This window comes from Barbatula barbatula (assembly GCF_947034865.1).
Source record: "Barbatula barbatula genome assembly, chromosome: 17".
In the NCBI taxonomy this organism is placed as follows: domain Eukaryota; kingdom Metazoa; phylum Chordata; class Actinopteri; order Cypriniformes; family Nemacheilidae; genus Barbatula; species Barbatula barbatula.
In genome coordinates this window covers 1,425,457-1,449,568 of record NC_136780.1, presented here as the reverse complement: position 1 = coordinate 1,449,568, position 24,112 = coordinate 1,425,457, and the positions used below count along the sequence as shown (strand labels likewise).

The following is a 24,112-nucleotide window of genomic DNA, read 5'->3' as shown; positions in this document are numbered from 1 at the left end:
TTTAAAACCAAACATATGTTAACGCACAATGAACTCGCTCATGTTTGCTTAGCATTACTATAGTATACTAGAATTGTTTTCATGTGGGCTAACGTAAATGAAATCTTGTTATTGTATTAAATAACATCAGCAAAAATGAACGAATGATGTTAAAATATGTTGCACATTGTTAGTTAACTCATGATGATGAAGAGTGTTTCTAACATTGTTTACTTATTTTTATTCAATTCAATGAATTTCTGACTAAGCTTCAAACAGTGTCGAGTACATGGTCATCTATACTCATAATAGTCAGTCATGTCATTGCTAACACGGATGTCAACAGACTTGGGTAAAAAAGTTTCAATAAAATCCTGTTCCCATTAAAATTGCGATAAACCATATAATGCGCTGAATGAAAGTTTCCTCTTACAATGTAAAGAAAAGTCGTAATATTCAGCCATAAATCTAAGCAAAATTTAATGGTTTGTTAAAATTATTTTAAGCTCCGATCACACCTGTATCAGTGAACAATACATAGAAAGATCTCTTCATCTCATCTCGACCACTGGATAGTGTTTACTGTGACGTCGACACAAATGTAGGTGTCTAAATCATAACTAATACAAAGCAAACTTAGAAAACAAAAGGTGGTGACCCTTACAGTTCCTAAAGGTGACGCGTGTCATTTTATGATGTCAAAAGAAACTTTTAAGGTTTAATGTGCAGACTTTGTGTAAATACTTTAAAACGTAAATGTTTTAAAACATTACTCTGTATTTTTGAGTTTGAAAGCGACATAAAGGAAAATTACGCAGACATTACTGACAAGTTCTGGGTAACCGAAGTCTTTAATTTCTGTAAAGAAAAAGAATCTATTACAAGCGACGGCTTCTAATTGGTCACACAAAGACGACAGCTTTACTGTCACTGCCTGAATCGACTGGAAAACACCCGGCAGCGGATTCAAGCGTCAGAAAAACTGTTCACTCAAGTACACGTGGAATGACTGGACCATAGAAAACAAAAGCAAAAACCTTTAAAATAATATAATAACAATAATATTAATAATAACAATACAAAAGAAAAGACTGTTGACCCAGGTAGAAATCTGGACCATTGGTGAATTTCTCAAACATTCATCATAAAAACCATTTTAATCCTACAAAATTAAAAAGACACGAATGGACAGCTGGAACAGAAAGAGTGTCATGCAGTTTCATGGAAAATAAACCAAGCTGTGCGTTTTCTGCATCAAATTTTACTGAAGTGAAAAACGATAAAGTGTCTCTATCTTTACTAACTGCAAACTGGTTGAAAACAAACGGAAAGAAAGAAAACAAGCTGAGTGAAATCCTTCTGCTCGGGCTGGTCTGAGATCTGTGCTATTCGTCTTCAGCTTTAGTACATTTCAAGTATCTGTTGTATCATCATGACATCTGCAGAGTATCAAGAGCTCATATTGACCGGATGCTCAACATCACTGAACATTCACATACGCCATTAAAACGCTTCGAATTAAAAATTCTGTTCTCGCTCCCACTGAACGCACTCCACCCGACCGGAAACCAGGAGCGAACCTAACGTTTAAAGAAAACTGAAAGTGTGTTTGTGAGAGCAGGAAGACTGTGCTGATGAGAAGCAAGTGCACACGTGCAGGGTCCTGAGTGCATGCTCAAAACAAAATACTTCCGGGAGGGTTTGGCGCGTGTGTGTGTGTGTGTGTATGTGTGTGTAAAGGGTCTGGAGTAAAGATCGTCTTTTCGTCAGCGTTATTAGCACAATTTACAGTCAAAGTCTTGATATATTCCATGAGATAATTCACTTTTATAACATTTATCATTTTAACAAGGGTAACCATAGAAACAAACGTCAAGGAGAGGTTCTTCTGTGGCAGCGATAGCGCCGTGGCGTTCAAGCTCGTTTCATTTTTCGCTCTTTTTGTACATTTTTTGCTCGTCGTTTTTTTTGTGATGTACGCCACACGTCCCGATCCACGAGTGTCCGCGTGGGTACTAGGAAGTGCGTATTTAGGGAGGCGTATTTGGAGGTGCACAAAGTGTAAGTGTTTGATTTCGTAGTGTCTCAGAGTCGCGTCTGGGCCTCCGGAACGTAAATCTCGATGCTCTCTGCGCTCTCGGTGGCAGAGTTCTGCCGTTCAGAGACTGCTCGCTTCGCCGCCATCAAACGCTTTCTGGCTTCCTGACGCTGCTTGTTGGCAACAGAATCGCTGCTCTTTTCCTTCATGCCGCTGGTTTTCACCTTCACCGTCTTCTTTGGTGTGTGTGCGGGAGCGGCCTTCTCCTCCTGTGGACATTGATTCACCGTCACAACTTGGTCAGGAAATTGCTTTTAACATTACTGTAAACATTACAATGAATTTCTAAACAATTGATGTTGATGTCGTGTACATTACATTCTGAGCAGCGCTCACTATGTCAGTTCAATCCAGTAATGCTATTTCTTCACATCACATAGACAAGATAATAATGTTATAAGTAAGGTTATTAAATTCATTATACATTTCATCGTGGTTAATACAATTCTGGAGAGAAAGCGGTGAGATGTTGGTGTGTCGGCTGGACCTTTTTGTCCTGGATCTCAGATATCTTCCAGTCGTTGGACCTGAGGAGGTGGAGTTCATCAAACTTCATGCTGATGTCCTCGATGGACAGCTGCAGTAGATCCCAGAAGCCGGCCAGATCCTGCGCTGTGGGCCGCGGTTGAGCGGTTGCATCCTTGCACACAAAAAATAAAGAATAAATAAAAACATCAAGCCAAGGTGACGGATTAAACTGATGAACACACACTGATAGAATGCATTGAAGCAAATAAAAACAATCTATATAAAAACATAGGTCCCTTTAGGTCAGCTGCCCCAGTTTAACTTGTGTGACCAGAACATATCTGAAATAGAAAACAGTCTTCATTCAGACTGCTGTACACATAAAGTGCCACTAGAAGGCAGTACACTGACAAAACTCAAACAATAGTGGCCAAAAGTGATGTTTGTAGGGCGGTGGTTCTCAAACCCCATATGGATCCAAGGGGGCCACAGATTTGGGCAGTTTATGAAATATAGAAAATTATTTTGAAACAGAAAAATAAGTGAATTGATGTTTCAGCAGTGTATCTCTGATTAATTCAATTCTAAGTTTAAGATTATAAGCCATGCACCCTACACAAAGAGGATCTTACAACAAAAAAGTGCTGTCGGGCATATTTGTATACAACATTTGCATTTAAAGCCAAAACAACAGCGACAGACTGATTCTGGTTTTGCTCATATTCGAGCAATGTTTTAAAGGGGTCAAATGGCACGAATGTGTTTTTCTGTGTCTCTGGTGTGTTTTAAGTTGCCCATGCATGTATTAGACACGTAAAATAGCAAAAATGTACAAAAGATGCATTCAATCTAAAGCGAACGCTCGCCAATATCTGCCTGAAACGCCCCGTGTAACCACACCCCCATAAATCTACATCAGTTTGTGGTATGATTTGACCAAATGTATACGCAAGTAAGGTGCTCAGTACAATTGCATTGGAACCTGATGTCCGTTTAAACACATTGCGTTCAATCTAAAGAAACGATAAAATTTGTTTTAGCCGTGTCTTATGAGCCCTTTAAAACAAGTTCCCAAAAACGCACGTGACCACAGAACACAAGTCAATTCTGGGAAAGTCCAGTAACCCCAAAAAGCATTCTCAAAAAACCCACCCACAAACTGAACAGTCGCACCACTCCCTTAGTTACTCAAAACTATGTGGGCATGTTCTCCACCCACACGGTCTGGGTTTAAAGTTGCATTGAGCGAATATAAAAACATTGATTGTCAGAAGACAGATTCATGCTCACCAGATTCTGCTCACAAAGACCCTGAAACTGCTTGAACTTCTTAGACATCAGGAGCTGAGCACTGCCGACCGCACTGCGAACCTTCCCCAACACTACACACACAGAGAGAGATTTTAAAAGTCAGTTTGCTGTCATGCATCACAAACAGCATTGATTAGTTATGTTTGATGCGGGCTGTCATGAAGGAGGCAGAAATACTCAATTTCATCAGTCGTCTGGCCTCCCCCTTCTCTGCTCCAGGTTCAACCCTAATGACTTTAATCACAGGCTCAAAGAGACAAAATTAGCGCCAACCGCGAGCCGTTTGTGATTAAAGCCTGTAAATGAGTCTGCGCGTCTTATCTTTAATTCATGAGCCCTATGGGAATACAGATCCTGTATCTGAGGCGCCAAGCGGCCAGATGAACCTGGACACGCATTTCATCTGTTTCTCCAACATATGTCATTTCTAATTGTTTCTATAATGAAAACATACGGCTACAGGTGTAGATAAGGGCTAACAGGAGTTTAAAAACTTCATCGTAAATCTAAAGTGCTTGAGCTTCTGGTGGTAAAAAGCCTCGTGTTTCAACACGATCACAACCTGTGAATAACATGTATTCTGTTCTTTTTTTTTGGAGAAACAGCTTGGCATATGTTGCTCACTATAAAAGAAAAATTCACCCTCTTCGGACAGTTGTTTGTCTTTGGTCTCGTGGTCCATCTGTTGACACCAGGCCTCCATGCGTTCAGTCTCGGCCTGTAGAAGCTTCTGGAACCCGCGTCCGTCCCTGAGGCAGGCCACGCCTCCGGACTGATCCGCCGCTCCGTTTACGCTGCCCGTACCGGCCTGCAGTGAGGGGTCGGGCGGGGGCAGCGAGGACGGATCCAGCGCTGGGTCGAGGTTTTCCGGCAGCGAGGCAAAACTGCAGCGCGCGTCCGGTCTCACGGGTTTACTGTGCACGCTGCCATCGAACGATTGGTTGCGCGTCTTGTTCTCTAAAGGTTTACCGTCTGATTGGTCCTGAGCTTCGGCATCCGCAGTCTCCTGTCTAGACGCCATGCTAGTGAAGCGACTGAGTCTAGACACACACAGAAACACAGACGCTACGTGAACATTCAGATTGATGTGAGCAATAACAACCAATCGGTAGTTCTAACAGTTGCAAAAACTTAAAAAAGAAACGTTGTAAAAATGTTTTAATAAGAATGTCTTTCATTAAGTCAAACTCTAAATACAACACAAACACAAAGCATTACAATAGTAGCATTTTATATACTCTAAACACTATAATGCTATCTAGTGATAAATAAGCTGATGACATGATGTATAGTGATGATAACTTGAGTAGTTTATTTCACCAAATGAAGAACTACACATCATGCTACATAAGAACCTTACGTTACAACGTGTTTTCTTTAATCCGTTTGTAATACAATTAATAAACAGCATTATTTTGTGTGTCAAAGGTGTACAAAAATGTAAACAAAACGATGACGCATTTTTCTGCATTCTGTATGATATCTTGTCAGCGAGTGGAGGAGCAGCGAGGAGAGAAAGACAGACAGCTGGTGTGTGGGAGACAGGATACTTTAAAGAGAGAGATATGTAAATGAGTCAGAGAAAATATGAAAATAGACTGCGATGAGGAGCGCCAGGAACAAAGTGAGTGGGAGATCCGGACACAATCTTCTTCCCTCCTGCTGTGTGTGTGTGTGTGTGTCCTAGTCAGTAAATGAAGAACTTTGGCCTGTAAGTACAGAAGCAAAACTCACGGCCTGCCGTCTTCAACCTGAACCCCGATGGACTGAAATCTGGTCGTAGGAGTTTGTTCCTCTTTCAGAATCGGCTGAACACAATCCACCTGTGACCAAGCAAGAAATATGACACAAGCTTTTGTTTAAATTGATAAAGCGGTATGTTTATGCAAATGAAGTACACTTCAGAGTTAGTCATCAATAGGCCAAACCACACCTCAGATGTGAAGACAGATTTCAACCAAAAATACTAATTCTGCTTGTGTTCACTTGCAGCTCAAATTCATCTGTTTTTTATTATTGTATGAAACACAGAAGAACCATCAGGTGTTTGGTGTTAATAATGGTAAAGTAGGCGTGATCTAGTTGAAAGCCTGAAGATGTACCTGGTGATTAAAAGTAATGAATATATCTCCCGTCTAATGTCTCTGTTTTGTACGCAAGATTGAAATGACATGGAAGAGTAAGAATTTGCATTTCGGGGTGAACTATCTTTATAGATGATCATGCTGGTAGTAAAATAAGAGTTCACAATGCAGCGTATGTTCCCACACAAAACTATACTGCGAGAACAAAACAGATTCTCTACGGACATGAACAATAACAAAAACGAGTATAACTACAATATCAAGACTTCAACATCTTACCAATTTAAAAAAATAAAAACAGAGTCCGTTTTATTCCTTCATGATGACATTTGAGACGACGAAAGATGTGAGATTTGACTTAAATCATTCAGTTATCGGAAACCACTGCGATATGCATTTTGAAGATTTATAAACATGTTTCAGTAATCTAACACGTCTCATGAAGATCCACATACACACCTGAATACCAATAGACGAGAGTTTTCTTTTGGGCGCAGCTTTCGGTTCGCCGGGGGTCACCGTCAAACTCGGAGGCTCATTTTTGGCATCTGGGGCGTGAGGGGGTGGAACGATGAAAGGGGGCGGGGTGGTCACCCTCGCGCTGGGCAGAGGTACGGGTTCCCGTGGAGCAGGTATGGGGGGCAGGATGGGCGACCGCTTGGCGCTCTTAACTAGACTTCCTGTCCGTGAGCTGGCGAGGCTGTCTGAAGAATTGCTGCGTCCTGATTGGCTGTTGACCTCGCTGCGCTGTTCCTGGCTGTCCAGGTAAGTGTCCTGGGCGGATTCAGTGCTGCTCTGGAGCGTGACGGCGATGAAGGGTTTGGAGGTGATGCGGGGAGGTATAGGGGGAGGAGTCTTCTTACACACAGCTGTACACGACGACTCTGAGATGACGGGGAGAAATAAGAAGAAATTTAGAGAGTGAAAACGTCAAGACTAAAATAAATAAAATGTCGTTGTCCGACAGATCAAATATCGCAAACTCTTATCACGAGAAACATTTCAAAAAATCTCTTCAGAATTTCAGACGGTATCCCAGCAGCCTCTGCTGTGGAGACACAGGAAGAGACGAGACAAAGACAGGCATTTACATACTCAAATCACAACAACATTCCTCTCGCGCATCAGGAATGCGTCGCGCTGCACCCACCAAACAAAAGATCTGCTGATGCGAGGCCAGATTTTACACAACGTGATGATAACGCTTGTCTGTGCGTTACTGAAGCTCTCTCGACAAAACCACAACACAAAGAAATTGTGGCAAATACAATTCAAAAACGCGATAAATCCTATTTTATTTACATTACGAATGAAGCCGAATCCCATAAAATCGTCTGAACACACCAATGAGTTAACTGAAGTTGAAGTGTAACTTTAACAATCGCACATCTGTATTGTGTTGTTATACAAGGTGATGTTTTGCATTATTCAATTTGCATTGTTACAAAGCCATTATAGGTAAATGTTTGTCTGTGTTAGCTTGAGAACAAAAGTTTTTTTTATTATCTATTATTGTCTATTATCAAAGCGTTTCATTTTATAAATACATGTCGTCCTTTATACCTTTAACACTTCAAGTACATTAAGTAGGGTAATATCTTTTATACAAATATTTTTCCTAAAAATGTTATACGTCTAAAAGAAAGTAGATATCTATGTACTGAAGTATGAAAGTTACATTTGCTTTATAACGTAATGAAGTATTTAGTAAATTACTTTTGCAAAGTAAAAACAAAGTACAGATACTTGTAGATGTTCTTCAATACAAAGCATTTATAATTAAAACTTATATTGGCACTATGTTCAGTTAAGCCACTCATCCACACAGTGAAAAACCGCACTAGAATAAAAACATCTGTAGTCAGCGCATTAGCGATGAGCAAATATATCACCATGGTTTGTTTAATAACACATTACTGAAGGAACAAGGCCTAAAGAGGAAGAAATGTTCGAGAACAAATATCCTCTGTATTGCGTCTCTGTTGTATAGCCGGGTCTGTGCCAGGACCAGTCCAACACAGCCACTGACAGTTCACAGACAATCTTGAATACATCTGTTCTGTCTCTAGCACAGGCTGTTGGCATTGTCAGCGTGGTGTTTTAATGCTCGCCGTGTGATGCCAGGACAGCTGCCACACAGCAGTCTGATGGCCAACAGAGATTCACTTAAATGAAAGAAATTATGAAAGAAGAGAGCCAGTCAAGCCATAATAAAGTATCTTCACATATACAGATATTATTGTTATTAAACTACATAGCTTAGTAGTTTTGAGTGATCAAGACAGCCAACCCAAAGACCGCTGGCGATCTCTTATATTTTGACTTCAAACGTATTTAATGGCCACGTTTTAAAGCCATAAATCTGTCTGCTCAACTATGTTTCATCTGAAGTTGCACAACTCAAATTCTTAACCCTGAGGCTACGTCTACACTTATCCAGATAACATTTCACAACGATGAACCATACTTCACCATTGCTCAAACTGAATCATTTTGTTTGGTGGGGCTCACACAGTTTTGGGGCACATGACAAGTCGCGAAAATCGACTTATGAATAATTCATTCACAACATGTACAGCAGCTTATCTGCATAACATTTTGATTGTCGTTTTTAAGGACCCCCTAGGTCTATCTTTTTCCTCTTATAGGGGGGCCCCGATGCCTTACGGGGGTCCTGGTCCCCCCAGCCCCCTTCAATTCAAGCACAACTCATGGTTCACTCCGGCATGAACAAGCTTTTTCCAAAGGTCTGAAATGCCTGAAAATGTTTGCATTCTTTTACTGCAAAAGGTAAAGACGTGCATGTCTCATCAATGTAGAGAAAAGACAGTTTAGTTTTTGAAATAGATGAACACGAGGTGAAAAAAGCACTTTACTTTTGTTAACAAAACTTGAACGGTCCACACTCACAGTAACAATAGTGCAACTGTTTTTATTTAAGGTGACAGCTTCTGAACGGACAACTTTTAACTCAACTTCTCTGGGATGTAGCGGTTGATAAGTTACGACCTCTAGACCGAATCTCAAAGCACAGCGCTGTATTAAGCCGATCTGACAGTATGGGACTGTGAGACTACTTGAATTGCTCTGGCAATTCAACACAACAAAGATTCTTGTCATCCTTCATCTTCTTGTTGTAGCAGCACACACACATCACAACGCAAACAAAGTGCGCTAACAACAAGACTTCGGTCAAGGACACTCAACCTCCCACATCCCCTGCCTTCCGTTTAGAAGTGATCATGCCTTTGTCCTACTCCCTTCGAAGAGTTAACTCCCTCTTAATGTGTAAACTCTTGAGGGAAAACGCAACTGTATGTCTTAATGTGGAAAAGGGAGGAATAAAACAGTGCAAGTTTCTGTTTATTTGAATCTTCGTAGGGCGATGTGTCCCGGTTTGAACGCGCCGCTAGTTTGATGGTGGAGGGCAACGAGCTGCGGATGCGTTTACACTAGGGGTGGGCGATATGGACAAAATATAATATCTAGATACTTTTGGCGATTTTAACGATAACGATAATTAGACGATATCCATTAAAAATGTGTTTTTAAAAGTCTGAGTTACTTAATCACTGATGATATTAATGGGCACCATGTTGAATGAAAACAGTGCTTATTTATTTTCTTTAACATGTAAGTATTCAAGTAAAAACAATTCAAAGACATACAAAATACTAATTGAATTAGTGTACGAACATCGAACTCTGAGTAAACATTCAGTTGTACACCTCTGCTGTAATGTAAATTGTACAGCATACAAGCAAGATGAAATTATAATATATGAGTATATAAGTTGAGGAGGGCAGTTGAGCTGAAATAATTTCGACTTGGCACTTTCCCCACCTACTGAATCGGCAGCATTTATTTTGCTTGGTGATTGTTTTAGCATTTGTTTAAACTTGGTGATAGCATTTGTAATGTCTTGGCACTGTTGCTTTTCTTATCGTAAGGCACATTTCCGCTAAACGACTCCGCTAAAGTTTGCTGCGTGTGTTGTGCAGCAGGTACCTTAGCCGATGTCGGCTTTTCTCGGGCAGCGGAGTCTCTGAAATTTTCATACTCTTGGTATTCCTTATGGTTGGTCGTCGAGCTGCTTTTAACAGCAACATGTTTCCTACACACTTTGCAGAGTGCCGTCTTTTGCGCAACATCAGTGTTCTCAAAATCGAACCACTTCGATGCAAGTGAGTTTGAGCCACGTTTAGCAACTAAATCATCTGAAGTATATTGCGAGGCTCTGGGTGTCTGCATGTTGTCTCTTTCTGTCAAATGTTTAGCATAACCACATTCGTTAACCGGTGTTGAACATGCGTGCGGCCACGCGCTAACCTGTGAGAGCGATGACGACGTGTATGCATACAACAGCAATCACGTGACGCCCTGCTGCAGCAGCCTCTGAATGTGTGGAGTTTTAACGCGTGTTTTGGATTGTTTTTTCGGAGTAAATAAAATACTCGATAATGAGAATTTGCACATCGTTAACACAACAATCCCGATATTATCGCAGACGATATATATCGCCCACCCCTACCTAGTTTACACCATCCACTTGAATGGAGCGTGCAACATTTAAGTGGTATTAAAGTGTTTTCTATATTCAGCTATACACACTTGTTGCTTTAGGATGGTTTTAAACAGCTTCATGTCTGTTATACTAGCTATTTAATACGCTCTGTAATGTTTATTAAACATGCCAGCAGTTTTGAATTCCTCCATGCAATAATTTGACGCAAAACCTTCTGCGCTGTGACTGTGTCACATCCAACATGATCACTTGCCGATCCTTTTTGACAGGTTTGAAAACGTGATAGCGTTTGGGATCGCTCGAGACAGGTCCAGATCACGTTGCACACCTGCTTATACTGAACGAGCATCAGCGACCGAAACGAGCAGCGATTTGGTCGCAACCTGGAGGTTTTGTCGCAGATCTTAGAAATTGGTCCGTGACGGCAAAATCCAGCCTAAAATCATGGAGTGTGAGCTTGCCATCTCCCTCAGTCTTGTTTAATTTCCAGTGCCTTTTAACAACACCGCTGACCTTTCATAGAGTTAAAGCACCATGATTTCTGGACAAATGGGACTTAGCGTTTTGAAACAGGCTTATGGGTTTATCTTACTTCAGATATGCTGGCGTCAGCACACGTGTGACTCCTGTAGAGAGGGTGATAGTGAGTTTATGACACAGTTCACGCTCGGCGGGGAGGCTCAGATCCAGATTAAAGGCATTACAGCCGGTCTCTGCCCCCGAGCCCCTGCCAAAGCGGCCATGGCTTTTTAATGAACACAAAGAGCACAGGCACCAAAGGGCCACCAAACTCAAAGACTTTTTACCCACAGAGCACATTTCTGGGAGGGGAGAAAAGGCTTTTCTTCTTCTGCAGAACAAAAGATATTTTCAAGAACGTTGGAAACCAAAAAACATTGGACCCTATTGAACGCATTTATAAAAAATCTTCTTTTGTGTTTGACAGAAGAACAAATGTAGCATGTAACATGCAGGTTTTGAATGACATAGAGATAACAGATTTTTTGGGGGGGTGACCCATCTCCTAAAAGATGAGAATAAGTTGCAGATGCTGTTGAGAACGTAACAATGGAAATTTGAAGCATACAAAGAGTGAAAGTGAAAAAGAGACACAATAGGGAAAAACTTAAAGCAACAGTTCACCCAATTTACAAAATTCTGTCTTCATTCACTCACCGTCGAGTTTTTCCAAATCTGTATAAATGTCTTTGCTGTGGTGAACACAGAGAGATATTTGGACGAACTCTTTTAACCAAACATCCACCCCGTTGACAACCGTAAAGAAAATGGTGATCGAAAGTGCCCCAGAACAGTTTGCTTTCCTACATCCTTCAAAATATCTTCTTTTGTGTTCAACAGAACAAAGACATTTACAAATAACTTTGTTAGAAACACTCTTCCAAACATCTTTCTCTGCGTTCCTCAAACCAAAGAGGGTTTGTTTTGGACGAACTGTCCCTTTAAATGATATTGAGCAGAAAATGTGACCACTGAGGGTTGTGTCACAAACCGCTCATTAACGCAAAAATGACCTACAGACTACACAACACAACAGAGACAGCCCAACCGCTTCACATTCAGACTAGTAATCCTTATTAGGACAAGTTTTAAGATTAAGTGCACAGCAAGTGTTTACTAAGAAGCGTGCAACCTGCCAAATGTAGGACAAACCAGACTCGATACACAATCTAAGCATCAAACGCATGACGTAACACAACTAGCTCTGGTCAGACTCAAGCATGCATGGACACAATTACACGTCTAGTAAGCCCCACACTAAACATGTTATTTCTGCGTGTACATTACATAAATAACACGTCTAGTAAGCCCCACACTAAACATGTTATTTCTGCGTGTACATTATATAAATAACACGTCTAGTAAGCCCCACACTAAACATGTTATTTCTGCGTGTACATTATATAAATAACAGCTAATTTAGAAGAAAACAGACTAATGTTCAGGTCTGCTTCAGAAGCAGATGTCACTCGTTTAAAACCCTACACGCTCGCATCCTTCACACACACAATGGCTAGTTGTCGTGTTATCTCTCCTTGACTTTGCATTGCAAAAACCTTAATCCGGACTTTAAACGTGATCACGTGTCATCGCCACGTCAAGTGCACATCACCTAAAGCAGCGTTCACGGGACAACGTGCGTGAAAAAGCACACGCATGCATTCACACAGCCCGGTCAGCGTGTCATGTTTGGGTGGTGGTGGTTGAGTCACGCATCATTATACACACACCTCCACTAGCCAGCATGCATGCTAACGAAAGCTAACCGGCTAATGCAATGAACACGTCCCTAAAACAAACACCCGAACCGTCCGATAAAACGTCTTTCCGACGCTTAGATTCGCAACGATCGGATGTCTTTGTCACGACTTCCTCCGAAACCGCACATGGGATCCGTCTCGACACGCTGCGCGTGCGCTCGCTCTCTCTTTCTAGCCGTGGCGCGTGCCCTCTCCGCGTTCACGGCGGACATTTAACGTAAAGAAATGCACGCACACCTTTTCCTCCGCGCGCGAGGCGATCACCGTCGATCAAGTCTCTCCATGTCGTCGGCGCGAGGATACACGAAGCGTTCCGCCGATTTCCGTCTTTTACTTCAGATCCGCGCGTCGTTTCTTCCACGCGCTGCGATGTCCTTCCGTTCAACGGGTCCCGCCATCCACGTCTCGAGGAAGAGAGTCGAGGGGAAAAAACACGCGCGAGAGCGATCCGGCTATTCTTTCAAAGCGCGGGATTGGAGAGACTGGCGCTCGAGGCGTTCACGCGCTGCGCACTCATTGGCCGACGGGACGAGCGTTTGATCTCGTAGAATGCTGCGTCATAATAGAGTCGCCGCGCTCGCGAACGGGAGAGGCTGGGCGGGAGCGCGCCCGTCACGTGACCGCGCACGGCGAACGGACGGGAGGAGCGTTTTGAAAGCACGCTTTTTTTCAATGAGATGAGATTTCACGGTCGAGATATGATGTCTGGTTCATTTTAACATTTTAAAATTTAAATCCCAATTACTTTGATTTTAGTGGATATTATCGTCTTTGCTGGGGCCATTGGTGGTGTTCACAAACATTTCAAACTGGCAGTTTTATGTTTTTTTACGTTTTCATTACAAAACGATTATAACGAGGACATTCTTTTGATAGTTCATAGTAAAAAGTAGTTAATTATGTAAATGCGTGTTTCTTCTGTGGAGCACAAAGGATGATATTTAGAGAAATGTCTCCAATTGGTTACAAACATTCTTCAAAATGTCTTCTTTTGTGTCCTGGATAAGAAAGAAACGCACACGGGCTTGAAATGACATGAGAATTAGTAAATGATGGAAGAATTTCTTGAACGCCAGGCAAATTTGTACCCATATGTGACCGGATATATGTGTGTGTGTAAGTGTGTATTCTGAGGTCTATAAGAGTAGACCTGAGTACATGAAAGGTGTGAATATGACCTTTTCTAACATTTTATTTATTTGGTCAATGTAAATTTCACTATTAATGCATGTATGATGTATTATGTTAGTTTCACATCAGCCCGCCCAGGGGCTACGGGTCAAAATAAGCTCTTGGGCTAAAACCTGGTACTATGCATCTCTCCCTTTGAGGTTAATGTTTATTGTACGCTGTCCCTGTTTCTCTAAATAAATAAATACGATAAATAAAAACTGATTTCTTTAACAGATGCAATGGAATTCTAAAATGCTTTGCGCTATTTGTTGGTTTGACTACAACATAACTCTGTGTAATGAGTAAAAGAATTAAAATATCAAAATGCATATTAAGCGACACCCTCATGTAACCTTAAAATGTCTCACTATACTGTACCTATGGAAAACTGACCGTACATTTAAAAAAAAACTGCAACTTAAATAGAAATACAACACACGCTTACGGTATTCATTTTTGAGTCACTAAAAGCACGCATTACAGGAAAGACCCTGTTAAAGGAAGTTCGTCATGAGTCACTTGTGCTGACAGATTCAATTCAGTTCATTTGCAAAGCACATGTCAGATGTGGTTAGGAACTGAAATTCTACAGTCTTTGATCATGAACAGCGATGAAGGAGTGCCTGTTTAGAGCACAGGTGGGCTGGTGAAACATAATGTATACCAGGTATTTGCATTTTTTGAAGAATAAATGCAGATATCACAGCCAAAAGTATTAAAAGAGCCTAAAGAGATATTTCTAAATTCTAGAAACGTCGTACGATTGACTGCCGTTATCAGACTCTATTTTTTATTTTGCCGTTTGAGCAAATGAGAATACCAAAAACATAATTGTGGTAGTCTCCCATTAAAAGTTACCCCACAGACGACTTCCGCCGCTGTGAAAAAGGGAAAAAGGTCCATTCTGCTGTAGTCTGAGTGCTGTTTATCAGTCCCAGTTCATCCCTGATCGTATCCATTATAGGATGAACAACAAGGCGTCCCATTGGCTGCTTGTGTATCACATGATACGCCGTACTAATCTGCTTGATTCATTCCTAACCAACTGAGATAAAGTTTAATTTTTAGCCAAAGTTTTTCCAGAGGGGTCATGATGGACTGAGAAACTTCATCTAAGACCATCAGCTGTTAATCTCTGGGATTCATTTTAGCAAGACACCGCCTGTCAAAATGTAGGTCAGCAGATGTTGTGTGTGCGAGACAGCCGGCTAAAGCAAAGCTGGTGAGTATTTAAGACGTCAAAAAGTCTAATGACTCCAGTAGTCTATTGAATCTTAACCAGCTGATGTAAAAGCACCCAGTCCCTTCACGTTTCTGAGCACATCTGTAGATCACGTTTCTGAAGAAGAAAACGTCTCTTCTGTCCTTCGTAATGTAATTTCACGTTCTCATTTTGTGTTCCACAGAAGTGACATGAGACCACGTACGAGTAAATCATGACAGAGTGTTCATTTTTGGGGTGCCTTTAAGAAAGTCAATGAGATGGCCGTCATGGACATTGGCTGGATTTGTACCCTCTCATCCAGATTCCAGAACCCCTGTCTCACAGAAAGCGAGAGAACGATCACACGTCACCTTGAGCACTTCAATACTGATATGATATCATCGGCATCATTGAAGGCAATATAATGACATCATGTTAACCTGAAGAGACCTTTGCCTCTCCTCATGTCATTATATCACCGGCGATGAACTTTGTCCACAGATTGCTCGACAGATTTTCCTGTTGTTTTAGTATGTCACACAATATATATATATACGTCATTAACGCTTCTTCTCTTCATGCCATACAGTGTTTAACAAGCACTAAACAAGATAAGGTGAATCAAGGCCGATATCATAAACCACAAGATAAATGTTTGATATGGATCAGATTGTGTCTTAAAATGAAAGAATCCAATACAGTCCGTTGTTTAAACTAACACAGATGATTCTCATAATCATGTGCATGTAATGCTTTATCTGATCTCTACAAAGGCACGCCGTACTCACTGTTGCTGTTGGTATAGCTACTGATGGACATGGTTGTGGGCGGAGTCTCATCTGAGTCCACGGAGCCCGTATCATCATCCTGGGAGCATCCGGCCTGGATGGCCCGCAGGTAACTGTGGCTGCGAGACCGAAAGCAGGTTGGTTTGGGAAGGTCCAAAGCCTCCAGCTGACAGTAAGACGCACTGCCCAAATAACCTTGCTCCACCTGAAAACACATGTGATGATTCAGAAAATAAAACAAACAAACTAAATGTTTTAAACATTATTAAACGTATTTGTCAAGGCAGGTCATATCATTTTGAAAAAATGGCCACAGCTCTATGATGTATATCGTGATTTCCCCCCTTAAAAGTCGTACCAAGATATATTGTTACACCCTTAAAAATAAAATATTGAATAGTTTTAAAATGCTTCTAATTTAGTCTATATTACATGCTGTTTGTATATTTATAAGAGGTGGGTGAGGTGAAATAAATATAATATAAAACCTGACCTTATACTGTATTAATATTCTCATTCCAAGAATCAATATTTTAGGTTAAAATTTTAATTGGACCGTTTTTAAAAGAACCACCATTAAGTAAAAGTCTGCGAAAACATTTTTATTTCTGTTCAACCAAAACTTGAACCAAACTAACCAACCTTCAAAAAACTATTCTGTGAATAAAAAAAGCACACTAACCCTCTTCTCTCAACATTCGCTTTGGATGAAGGATCATCACCTGCAGCTAAACCTTGCAAAAACGGAACTGCTTGTGATCCCGGGCAACCCAAAGATTAACCACAACCTTGCCATTCAACTAGGCTCATCAACGATTACACCGTCCAGCACAGCCAGAAACCTGGGAGTGGTAATCGATGATCGGCTTAAAGTTCAAGGCTTTGCTCCTGGCCTACAAGACCAACACCGGATCTGCACCATCGTATCTCCACTCGCTAATGCAGATCTATGTTCCTGCCAGATCACTGCGGTCTGCAAAGGAACAACGACTAGTGGTACCATCCCAAAAAGGAAAAAAGTCACTCTCCCGTACCTTCACTGGATCTGTTCCACATTGGTGGAATGATCTACCAGCTGCTACAAGATCAGCAGACTCGGTTGCCATCTTTAAAAAACACCTAAAAACGCATCTCTTCCGCCAACACGTTGCTGATTGAGTTTTTCCTAATTCTCTTCCCTTTCCTTCTTTAAAAAAAAAAAAAAAAAAAAAAAAAAAGAAATGATTACTAACCTCGCTATTCTTAGCTTTTATACTGTGCTAGGCTTTAATGGACTAGTTTGATGCACTTATGTATTTTTCGTTGCCTATGTTGTTATAATTGCTTCCAATGTTTCCTCATCTGTAAGTCGCTTTGGATAAAAGCGTCTGCTAAATGACTAAATGTAAATGTAAATGTAGGTATTGTTCTAGCTTTTGTTGAAACTAGTAACTTTGTATTAGCACCTAATGTGCTTATGCTCTTTTATGATACATCGCTTATTACTCGTTGTGAGTAGCTTTGGATAAAAGGCCTCTTCTAAATGTAAATGTAATGTAATTGTAACTGAAATTGTGATATTAATATAATAATGGGTTGCCAGGTATTTGATGAGTTCACCTGATATATATAAATGATCTTGCCTAAAATAGGACAAACATCTATAGGTCTAATAATTTTGCGATTTTTTTCTGAACCCATGATTCTTGAGCACATCAGATTATTATAGCATGTTATAATCCTGAAATACGTCAATGTTTTCTGCTTCAATCCAACAGGCAAAGTGCAGAAACAGAAAGTGAACTCCAAAGTGTTTCATGTGAGTCCTCAGGTCCTTCTAATTTGTAAAAACACAACCATTGTCACTAACAGTAGAACCGGAGACAGAAGTTTGTGTTTGTTCTGGTAGCAGGTGACACTCTCCACGAGGACGAAACAGAATGAATTAGATGAATAAACCGTCTTATTAAAGGCAAACAAATAAACAGAAAGATCCACTGAAACGCAATAATGAAACTGTAAGAGATCATTCGAGTGAACCATTCCCAGAACAAAAACACTGCGTAGTAAATGCTTTACTAGTTAAAGCCTTCCTGTAGTCAGTTTCTTTTTCTCTCAGAAAAACGCCTCGGTGTTCACAGTACAAAATCCCAAGAAAGTAGACATCGGTTGTCTTTCCTCTTTAAAAATCCACATCATTTCATTCCCGTCTCACTCCAGCAGTCGTTCCTGACGTCTCATCATGAAATGAGGAGAGAGACCGTATGAAAAGCTGTGCCCAATAAAATTCCACTTAAACTCATTTTTCACCCTCCATGTTTCTATAAACAAGCTTGGTGATGTCTTACAATGTCTTCATCTGGAACATTCTGTTTCTGAGGGCACAGCAAAACATCTCTGACACATTTCAGAGTTTCTCAGCGATTTACAAACACACTTCAACGGTTCTAGAGTGGATGGTTGCGTTGCGAAATTGAACTATAGTCTTACCACAGTAACCATAGTTTTACCACAGCGTTTGTGGTTCTAGAAGTGGTAATCAACCCACAATTAATACTGCGTTTTACTTTTACTACAGTAAAACCATGGTTCATTTTCCCAAGGGTTGCTAAAGCGATCTGTGCGGTTTTAACACACTGTTATGGACCGTGGGGCATTTGCAAACACCACTAACCTGGCTGATGTCAGGCCCTTGACCCAGTGTCCCACAGCCCTGACTGAACCTGTGATCCATGTCCCAGTGCGGCAGTCCCGCTTCCCCTGACGTCATCAAACAGTCCAGGTTATCCAGACTCCGATTGGTGGACACCTCACATAGAGATGGCAGACAGCTGATGATCGAGAACAGAGGCGAAACAGAAGAGAATGACACAAACCCTGAACACTTATTTTGTCTTTCTGTCATTCGATTGGTTCACCGATTTATTTTCAGTTCACAGAGACGAAGTGAGCGAGCATGTGACCAAGAGCAAGATCCTGGACAGAGGAACAGACGAAGATTCACACAATTCTGTCATTTACACGAGTATTCGTTCTTGTGGTAAAATCGGTACGCTTGTCTGTTTTCAGTGCACAAAATGAGTTCATGTGAAGTTGTCAGAGGTTCCTCTGTTCTGTGTGTTTCAGTGAGGTTGTTGTGGATTTGTGCATCCTTGTGCATTGTGGAGGAGATCAGACACCCGTCGGACAGAGTGGAAACGTGCCAGTGAGTTGTGTCTCTGTGAATATCTGGTGTCCATCTAAACTGGGCGGAAATGTAAGTAAAGGAGTAGTTTAGCCAAAAATGTAAAATGTTGTCCTTATTAACTCACTTTTATGTTGTTAAAACCCTCGATGGCTTTTCGGGACCAAAATAAGGGTTTTTGTTTACAGTGGGAGTGAGTGAATGATAATCTCCTTCTCAAACTTCAAAAAGATGCGAAAGTGCATTAATCGTTTAATCGTCCCGGAGGCATACAAAAATATAAAATATAACGTTTTTATTGATCAATTATTTCACATTTGATTCAAAACTTTTTAAGCTTGAGGTCACCAAACTTCCAACTTAACCAAAAAATAAAACACCACTTTAAATTTGGATGTGAAACAACATGAGAGTAGGTAAATAATAATGAAAAAGTATAAAATGTCTATTTAAATGAATTATCAGTAAGATGACTTTGGATAATATTTCATATTTTTGTGCTCCACGGAAAACAACAACAACACGATAGTGAGTATAACATGAAAAAAGATTTACTATTACAGGTTCACCTCATGAATGAAATGAACATCAGGGGGTCGGTGACTCGGTGTGACTGTATAGGGTCATGTGATCGGATGGAGGCGGGGCTCTGAAACACTGACCTGTGCAGGTGTGGCACTGAGCTGGCGCTCTGCAGAGGAAACCAGACCACACCAAACACACAAAAGGGCTTTGTCTGCTACGGCGAGCGTGTAGGAAGGGTGGGACGTTACATGGCTGATTGCACATAGAAAGAATGTATTTAATGCCATCTGTATTCTAGTTTTTAATATTGTGCATCTACATCATACAGGACCGACGGCATATTTAATGACAAAACACTTCTGTAAAGCTTCATTCATTTCGCCTTTATTGCAGATGAATGCAGAATTGTTGACCTCATCACGTGACCTCGTGGTTTTCTTTGACATTGGGCACCTGTGATGACAAGTTTGCTACGGCTATTCAAGAGCTCAGAGCAATGCCTCATGGGATTTGTACTTTAGTTACAGTAAAGGAGGTTAAGCATTCTGCAAACATGCTGCCATCTGCTGGTCACACTGAACATGTGTCTGATCACAATAATGTGATGATAGTGATTCAATTGAAGATATTTGGAAAAGATGAAATACAGAGTCACTTAATAATGTCCTTCAAGTGTTGGTTCATAAAATAAAAATGTAAAATAACATTTAAGAGTTGTCAGGGGTACAGAAAATCACGTGTTTTGGAAACCAGTCAGCAGTCCCTGGAAAACAACTTGATGAATCAAATGAATGTCTTATGAAATGCAGAGAGGTTTGTTTGAGGATTTGCTTTATTCAAAGCACCCTGAACTGGTTTGCTGGTCTGAACTGGTCTCTTGGTTCTTTGACGTTGTTTTCAGACAGAAACATCAGCAAACAAGCTTAGATTGATGTTTCTTAATCTAGCAGAGGACAGGATATTATGACTTTTATTAGTTTATCATAAAAACAATAGAAGTTTCCAAGTGTTTGTTCTGTTCAGGTATGATATGTTGTGCTGCAGGTGTGTGTGGTTGTGTTATGTTCTGCCGTGGGGTTTTACGTACTTGCGTGGTGGCAGTGGTGGTTGTTGTTCACTCAGAGACTGATGTGTGGCTTTCAGGTAACTCTGTCGTCTGGCGGCGGTCTTGGGTGAGGGTTTGGGCGAGGGGGGTTCGTCTGAGTCCTCGCTCTCCTCTGTGTCTCCCATGGCTTTCACATAACTGCCACTGCGCATCCTTCTGCACGGGATCTCACCCGCCCCGCCTCCCTTACCCAGAGTTCCACTCCACTCTCCCGCCGGCACCTGCGGCAAACACACAGGGTTCATCACACCAAATGACAATTCGAATGAATTTAAATCCAGACATTTCATAATCACATTAAGTATAGTGCACAATGTTACGAAATCTCTCTCTCACTTTCGTTTTCTCGTCTTTGTTTTGTGTTACCTTCAGCAAGTTGCAGGTCATTTCTTGGCCGTGGCAGGACTTAGACTTGAGCAGTGTGCGGTTGACGGTGGCCGAGCCCTTCTGAAGCACCTGTCTGGTCTGACTGAGCGTCAGCGTGGACCAGGAGGCTCTCTTCACCAGCGCGTTGTGCTCCCCTCGACCCCCAGAGGGCACCGGTCCCGACTGAGTCTTGAGATCTCCGCTGCTCTTGGAGGATGTGAGGGAGTGAGCGGCAATGGTGTTGTAGCCCTGTGGATGTGGTCTGGGTGCCGCCTGACTGTCCGACACGGCTCTGCCCAGCGTCATCATGCTCAATGGGTTTCGATACGCCACCGCCAACGGGCCGGCAGTGGCGGGCTGACTGGCGGGCTCGTCCTCCAAAGCGTCGTCTGAGCTCCAGAACCCTGAGAGGTTGGGTCGAGGTCGCCTTTTGGTGCCCTCTGTCTTGGCCCGGTCTTTGCTCTTGCTTCTTCGGGCCGTCTTGGCGGCATCTCCTGCCTGACCCGCGGCGATGTTCCCTTTCACCGCCGACACCTCCAGAGACTGAGATTTGGCGAAGAGCTTCTGGACGGACTGCACCAGGTTGCGGATGCGACTGGGACTCTCGCTGCGCTGCTTGGAGCCGCGGCTACGTCGGTGGAACTGCAGCGTGCTGAAACCGTCTCGCTGGAGCGGCAGGTGTCTTTCCAGTTGGTCGAGGAGGTTGGCCGGAATCCGATTCATCTTAGCGGCTGCGGCGGAGGAAATGGTGGCCGTGCCGCTGGAGATCATGGCGGGGGCGCCAAGCCCAAGTCCCAGATTCATACCCATGGACATGGAGGATGTGAGAGTGCCGGCACGACTGCCTGTTTGAGTCATAAAGCCCTGGTGGAATGAACGCCAACATCACTCAGAAATCATGCGGATGTAGTTTATACTCAAATCAACACATATAAAATGTTAAAATACCTGCGCGTACTCGTTCTGCTCTGCCTGACTGGTGTAGTGGAGCCGCGGGAAGGTGCTGCTGTTGGTTAGCTGGTTATTCAGGGGAAGCAGGCAGTCTGATTGTAGGGTGGTGGGAGAGGAAACAGGGAAGTGATGGAGGTGAGGATCCAGAGTACCATAGTGGTTAATGGTGGGGCTCAGGAGGTAGGCAGCGTGAGGGTCAGGGGCCAGGGGACACAAAGGCTCCTGTGGGCCTGCGGTGGGGTCACAGGTGTCTGACAGATGTCGGCTACGGTTGGCCCCTAAACCTTTCATGGTTGCTGTAATGCGTCCCGTCTAGAACATGGTCCCAGCTGGAGAGAGACAACAGCCCTGGAGGGCGCCCCCTAGAGGAATAAACACAGATGGGAACGTCTTTAATGTCTTGATTATTTCTTCTAGACATCAATGACATTGAATGAAGTTTCATTTGCATCTCAAATGTTTCTCCTGAGAAAAAGAGCCTGATCAAGAGTCAATATTATTGAAGATCTCAATACGAACATTAAATTAACCAAAATCCAGATTATTTGACCTCTACAATCTACGTTCTTATTACACTTTCAGGAGAAACATCTGAGACTAAATTGAGAACTTCATCAAAGGTAAGAAGAGGAACTTCTGAGCAATAAACGTTTCCTACAACAAGTAACAACTGTATATGCATTTTGTTTTCTGCTACAGAAGACCAAGATGCAGTCATAGAGTAACATAATTCAATATAGTGGTAAATAGCACAAGGTTGCTTTACAACGGTAAACTACAACTTTTCTACATGCAAAGGTTTTCCCGCTTTTCATCACAATGTTCTGTTCACACCCTCCAGGTTCCTGCCAGCGACATCATCTTTTCCCGTCGACACACAAGAGAAACGTTCATATGCAGTTGAATGTGTGACAGCAACAGCGCAGCTCCATTCACAAGAGCATCAGATATACGCACATCAGCGGCACCGGTCACAAAGAGCTCTATTGGCATGCTGAACATTTTCATCTGTCATTACTGCACAACGCAGTCGGTCTCAATAGGGCCGCGTGATGAGTCACGCCGCCGTCAAAGAGCCTGGAAGCCTTGTTAACATTCATCCCGCAGCTGAGGCTCCTTTCGAACGGGCCTCCGGAGGAGCCGCACTAACCCGGTGACATCCGCACCCGAGCGCTCGGGCATCAGAAGTGCTTTTCCACAGCATTTATGCAGATTATGAAAACATCACATGTTCTGTAGGAGGAAATAAGTCATTGGACAGTCGATTTGTGCGCGCAGACTAATACAGAGTGTATCTGGTGGGATGTGTTTCATTTTATAATGTAAAAAGGAAAAATGAAACTTAGGTATTGAACCTAAATAAACCTTGTGACAATGACAACCTGTGAAATAAGTTTCAGTTCATATTTTATGTCTTTGAAGGCCACCACGACACTGGATCAGTTCTTGGTGACCATTGACTACCATAAATGACGAAAGAAGATATTTTGAAGAATGCAGTTTTGGAGCACTTTTGACGACCACTCTCTTTTTTCCTACTATGGTAGCCAATGGTGGCCTAATACTGTTTGGTTACAAGCATTCGTCCAATTATCATTATCTGTGTTCATCAGTACAAAGAACTTGACACAGATTTGGAACAAAGGATGACCACATTTTTTGGATAACTGTCCCTTTAAGTGGACATCTGAAGATATGACAGCGTATATGACATCAGAACTCTTGCATACGTAAGAAATGACCACTATAGTTATGTCTATATGTGAAAGGGTTAAGCATTTCATTCTGCTTCACATAAATCAACCAGCATGCAGTGGTTACACCTGGAGCCCAGGTCACGTGGCTCCGTCACGTTGCATCAACTCTGTGCACCACCTGTCCATCAAGAGGAGACGGTACCTCCCATCTGCACCTCCCCTGCAGTTACCAAGAGTGATCACTAGGGGGCATTTCAGCGATTGTTAATAACAATAAATGTCATTGTTTTGTTTTGAGTGTATGGTCAATAATAAAGTAATTAATAGAAATTACAATATATCCACCTATTTGTCACGCCCCACTTGTCATGTTTCTATTCCCGCCCCACACTTTGA

The 24,112-nt window shown here is 42.0% G+C and overlaps 1 protein-coding gene across 1 annotated transcript; it reads right to left on the bottom strand.

Moving 5' to 3' along the window:
• Positions 1–808: 808 nt before the first annotated feature.
• Positions 809–22,310, bottom strand: dlgap4a (discs, large homolog-associated protein 4a; the record flags this gene model as incomplete). Its single annotated transcript, XM_079478242.1, has 11 exons — positions 809–2,286; positions 2,565–2,717; positions 3,836–3,927; positions 4,499–4,896; positions 5,591–5,679; positions 6,400–6,809; positions 15,931–16,114; positions 18,563–18,719; positions 20,685–20,923; positions 21,069–21,932; positions 22,017–22,310. The coding sequence occupies 11 exons, from the start codon at positions 22,308–22,310 to the stop codon at positions 2,065–2,067; spliced, it is 3,102 nt and encodes a 1,033-aa protein (XP_079334368.1). The 3' UTR covers positions 809–2,064.
• Positions 22,311–24,112: the final 1,802 nt, after the last annotated feature.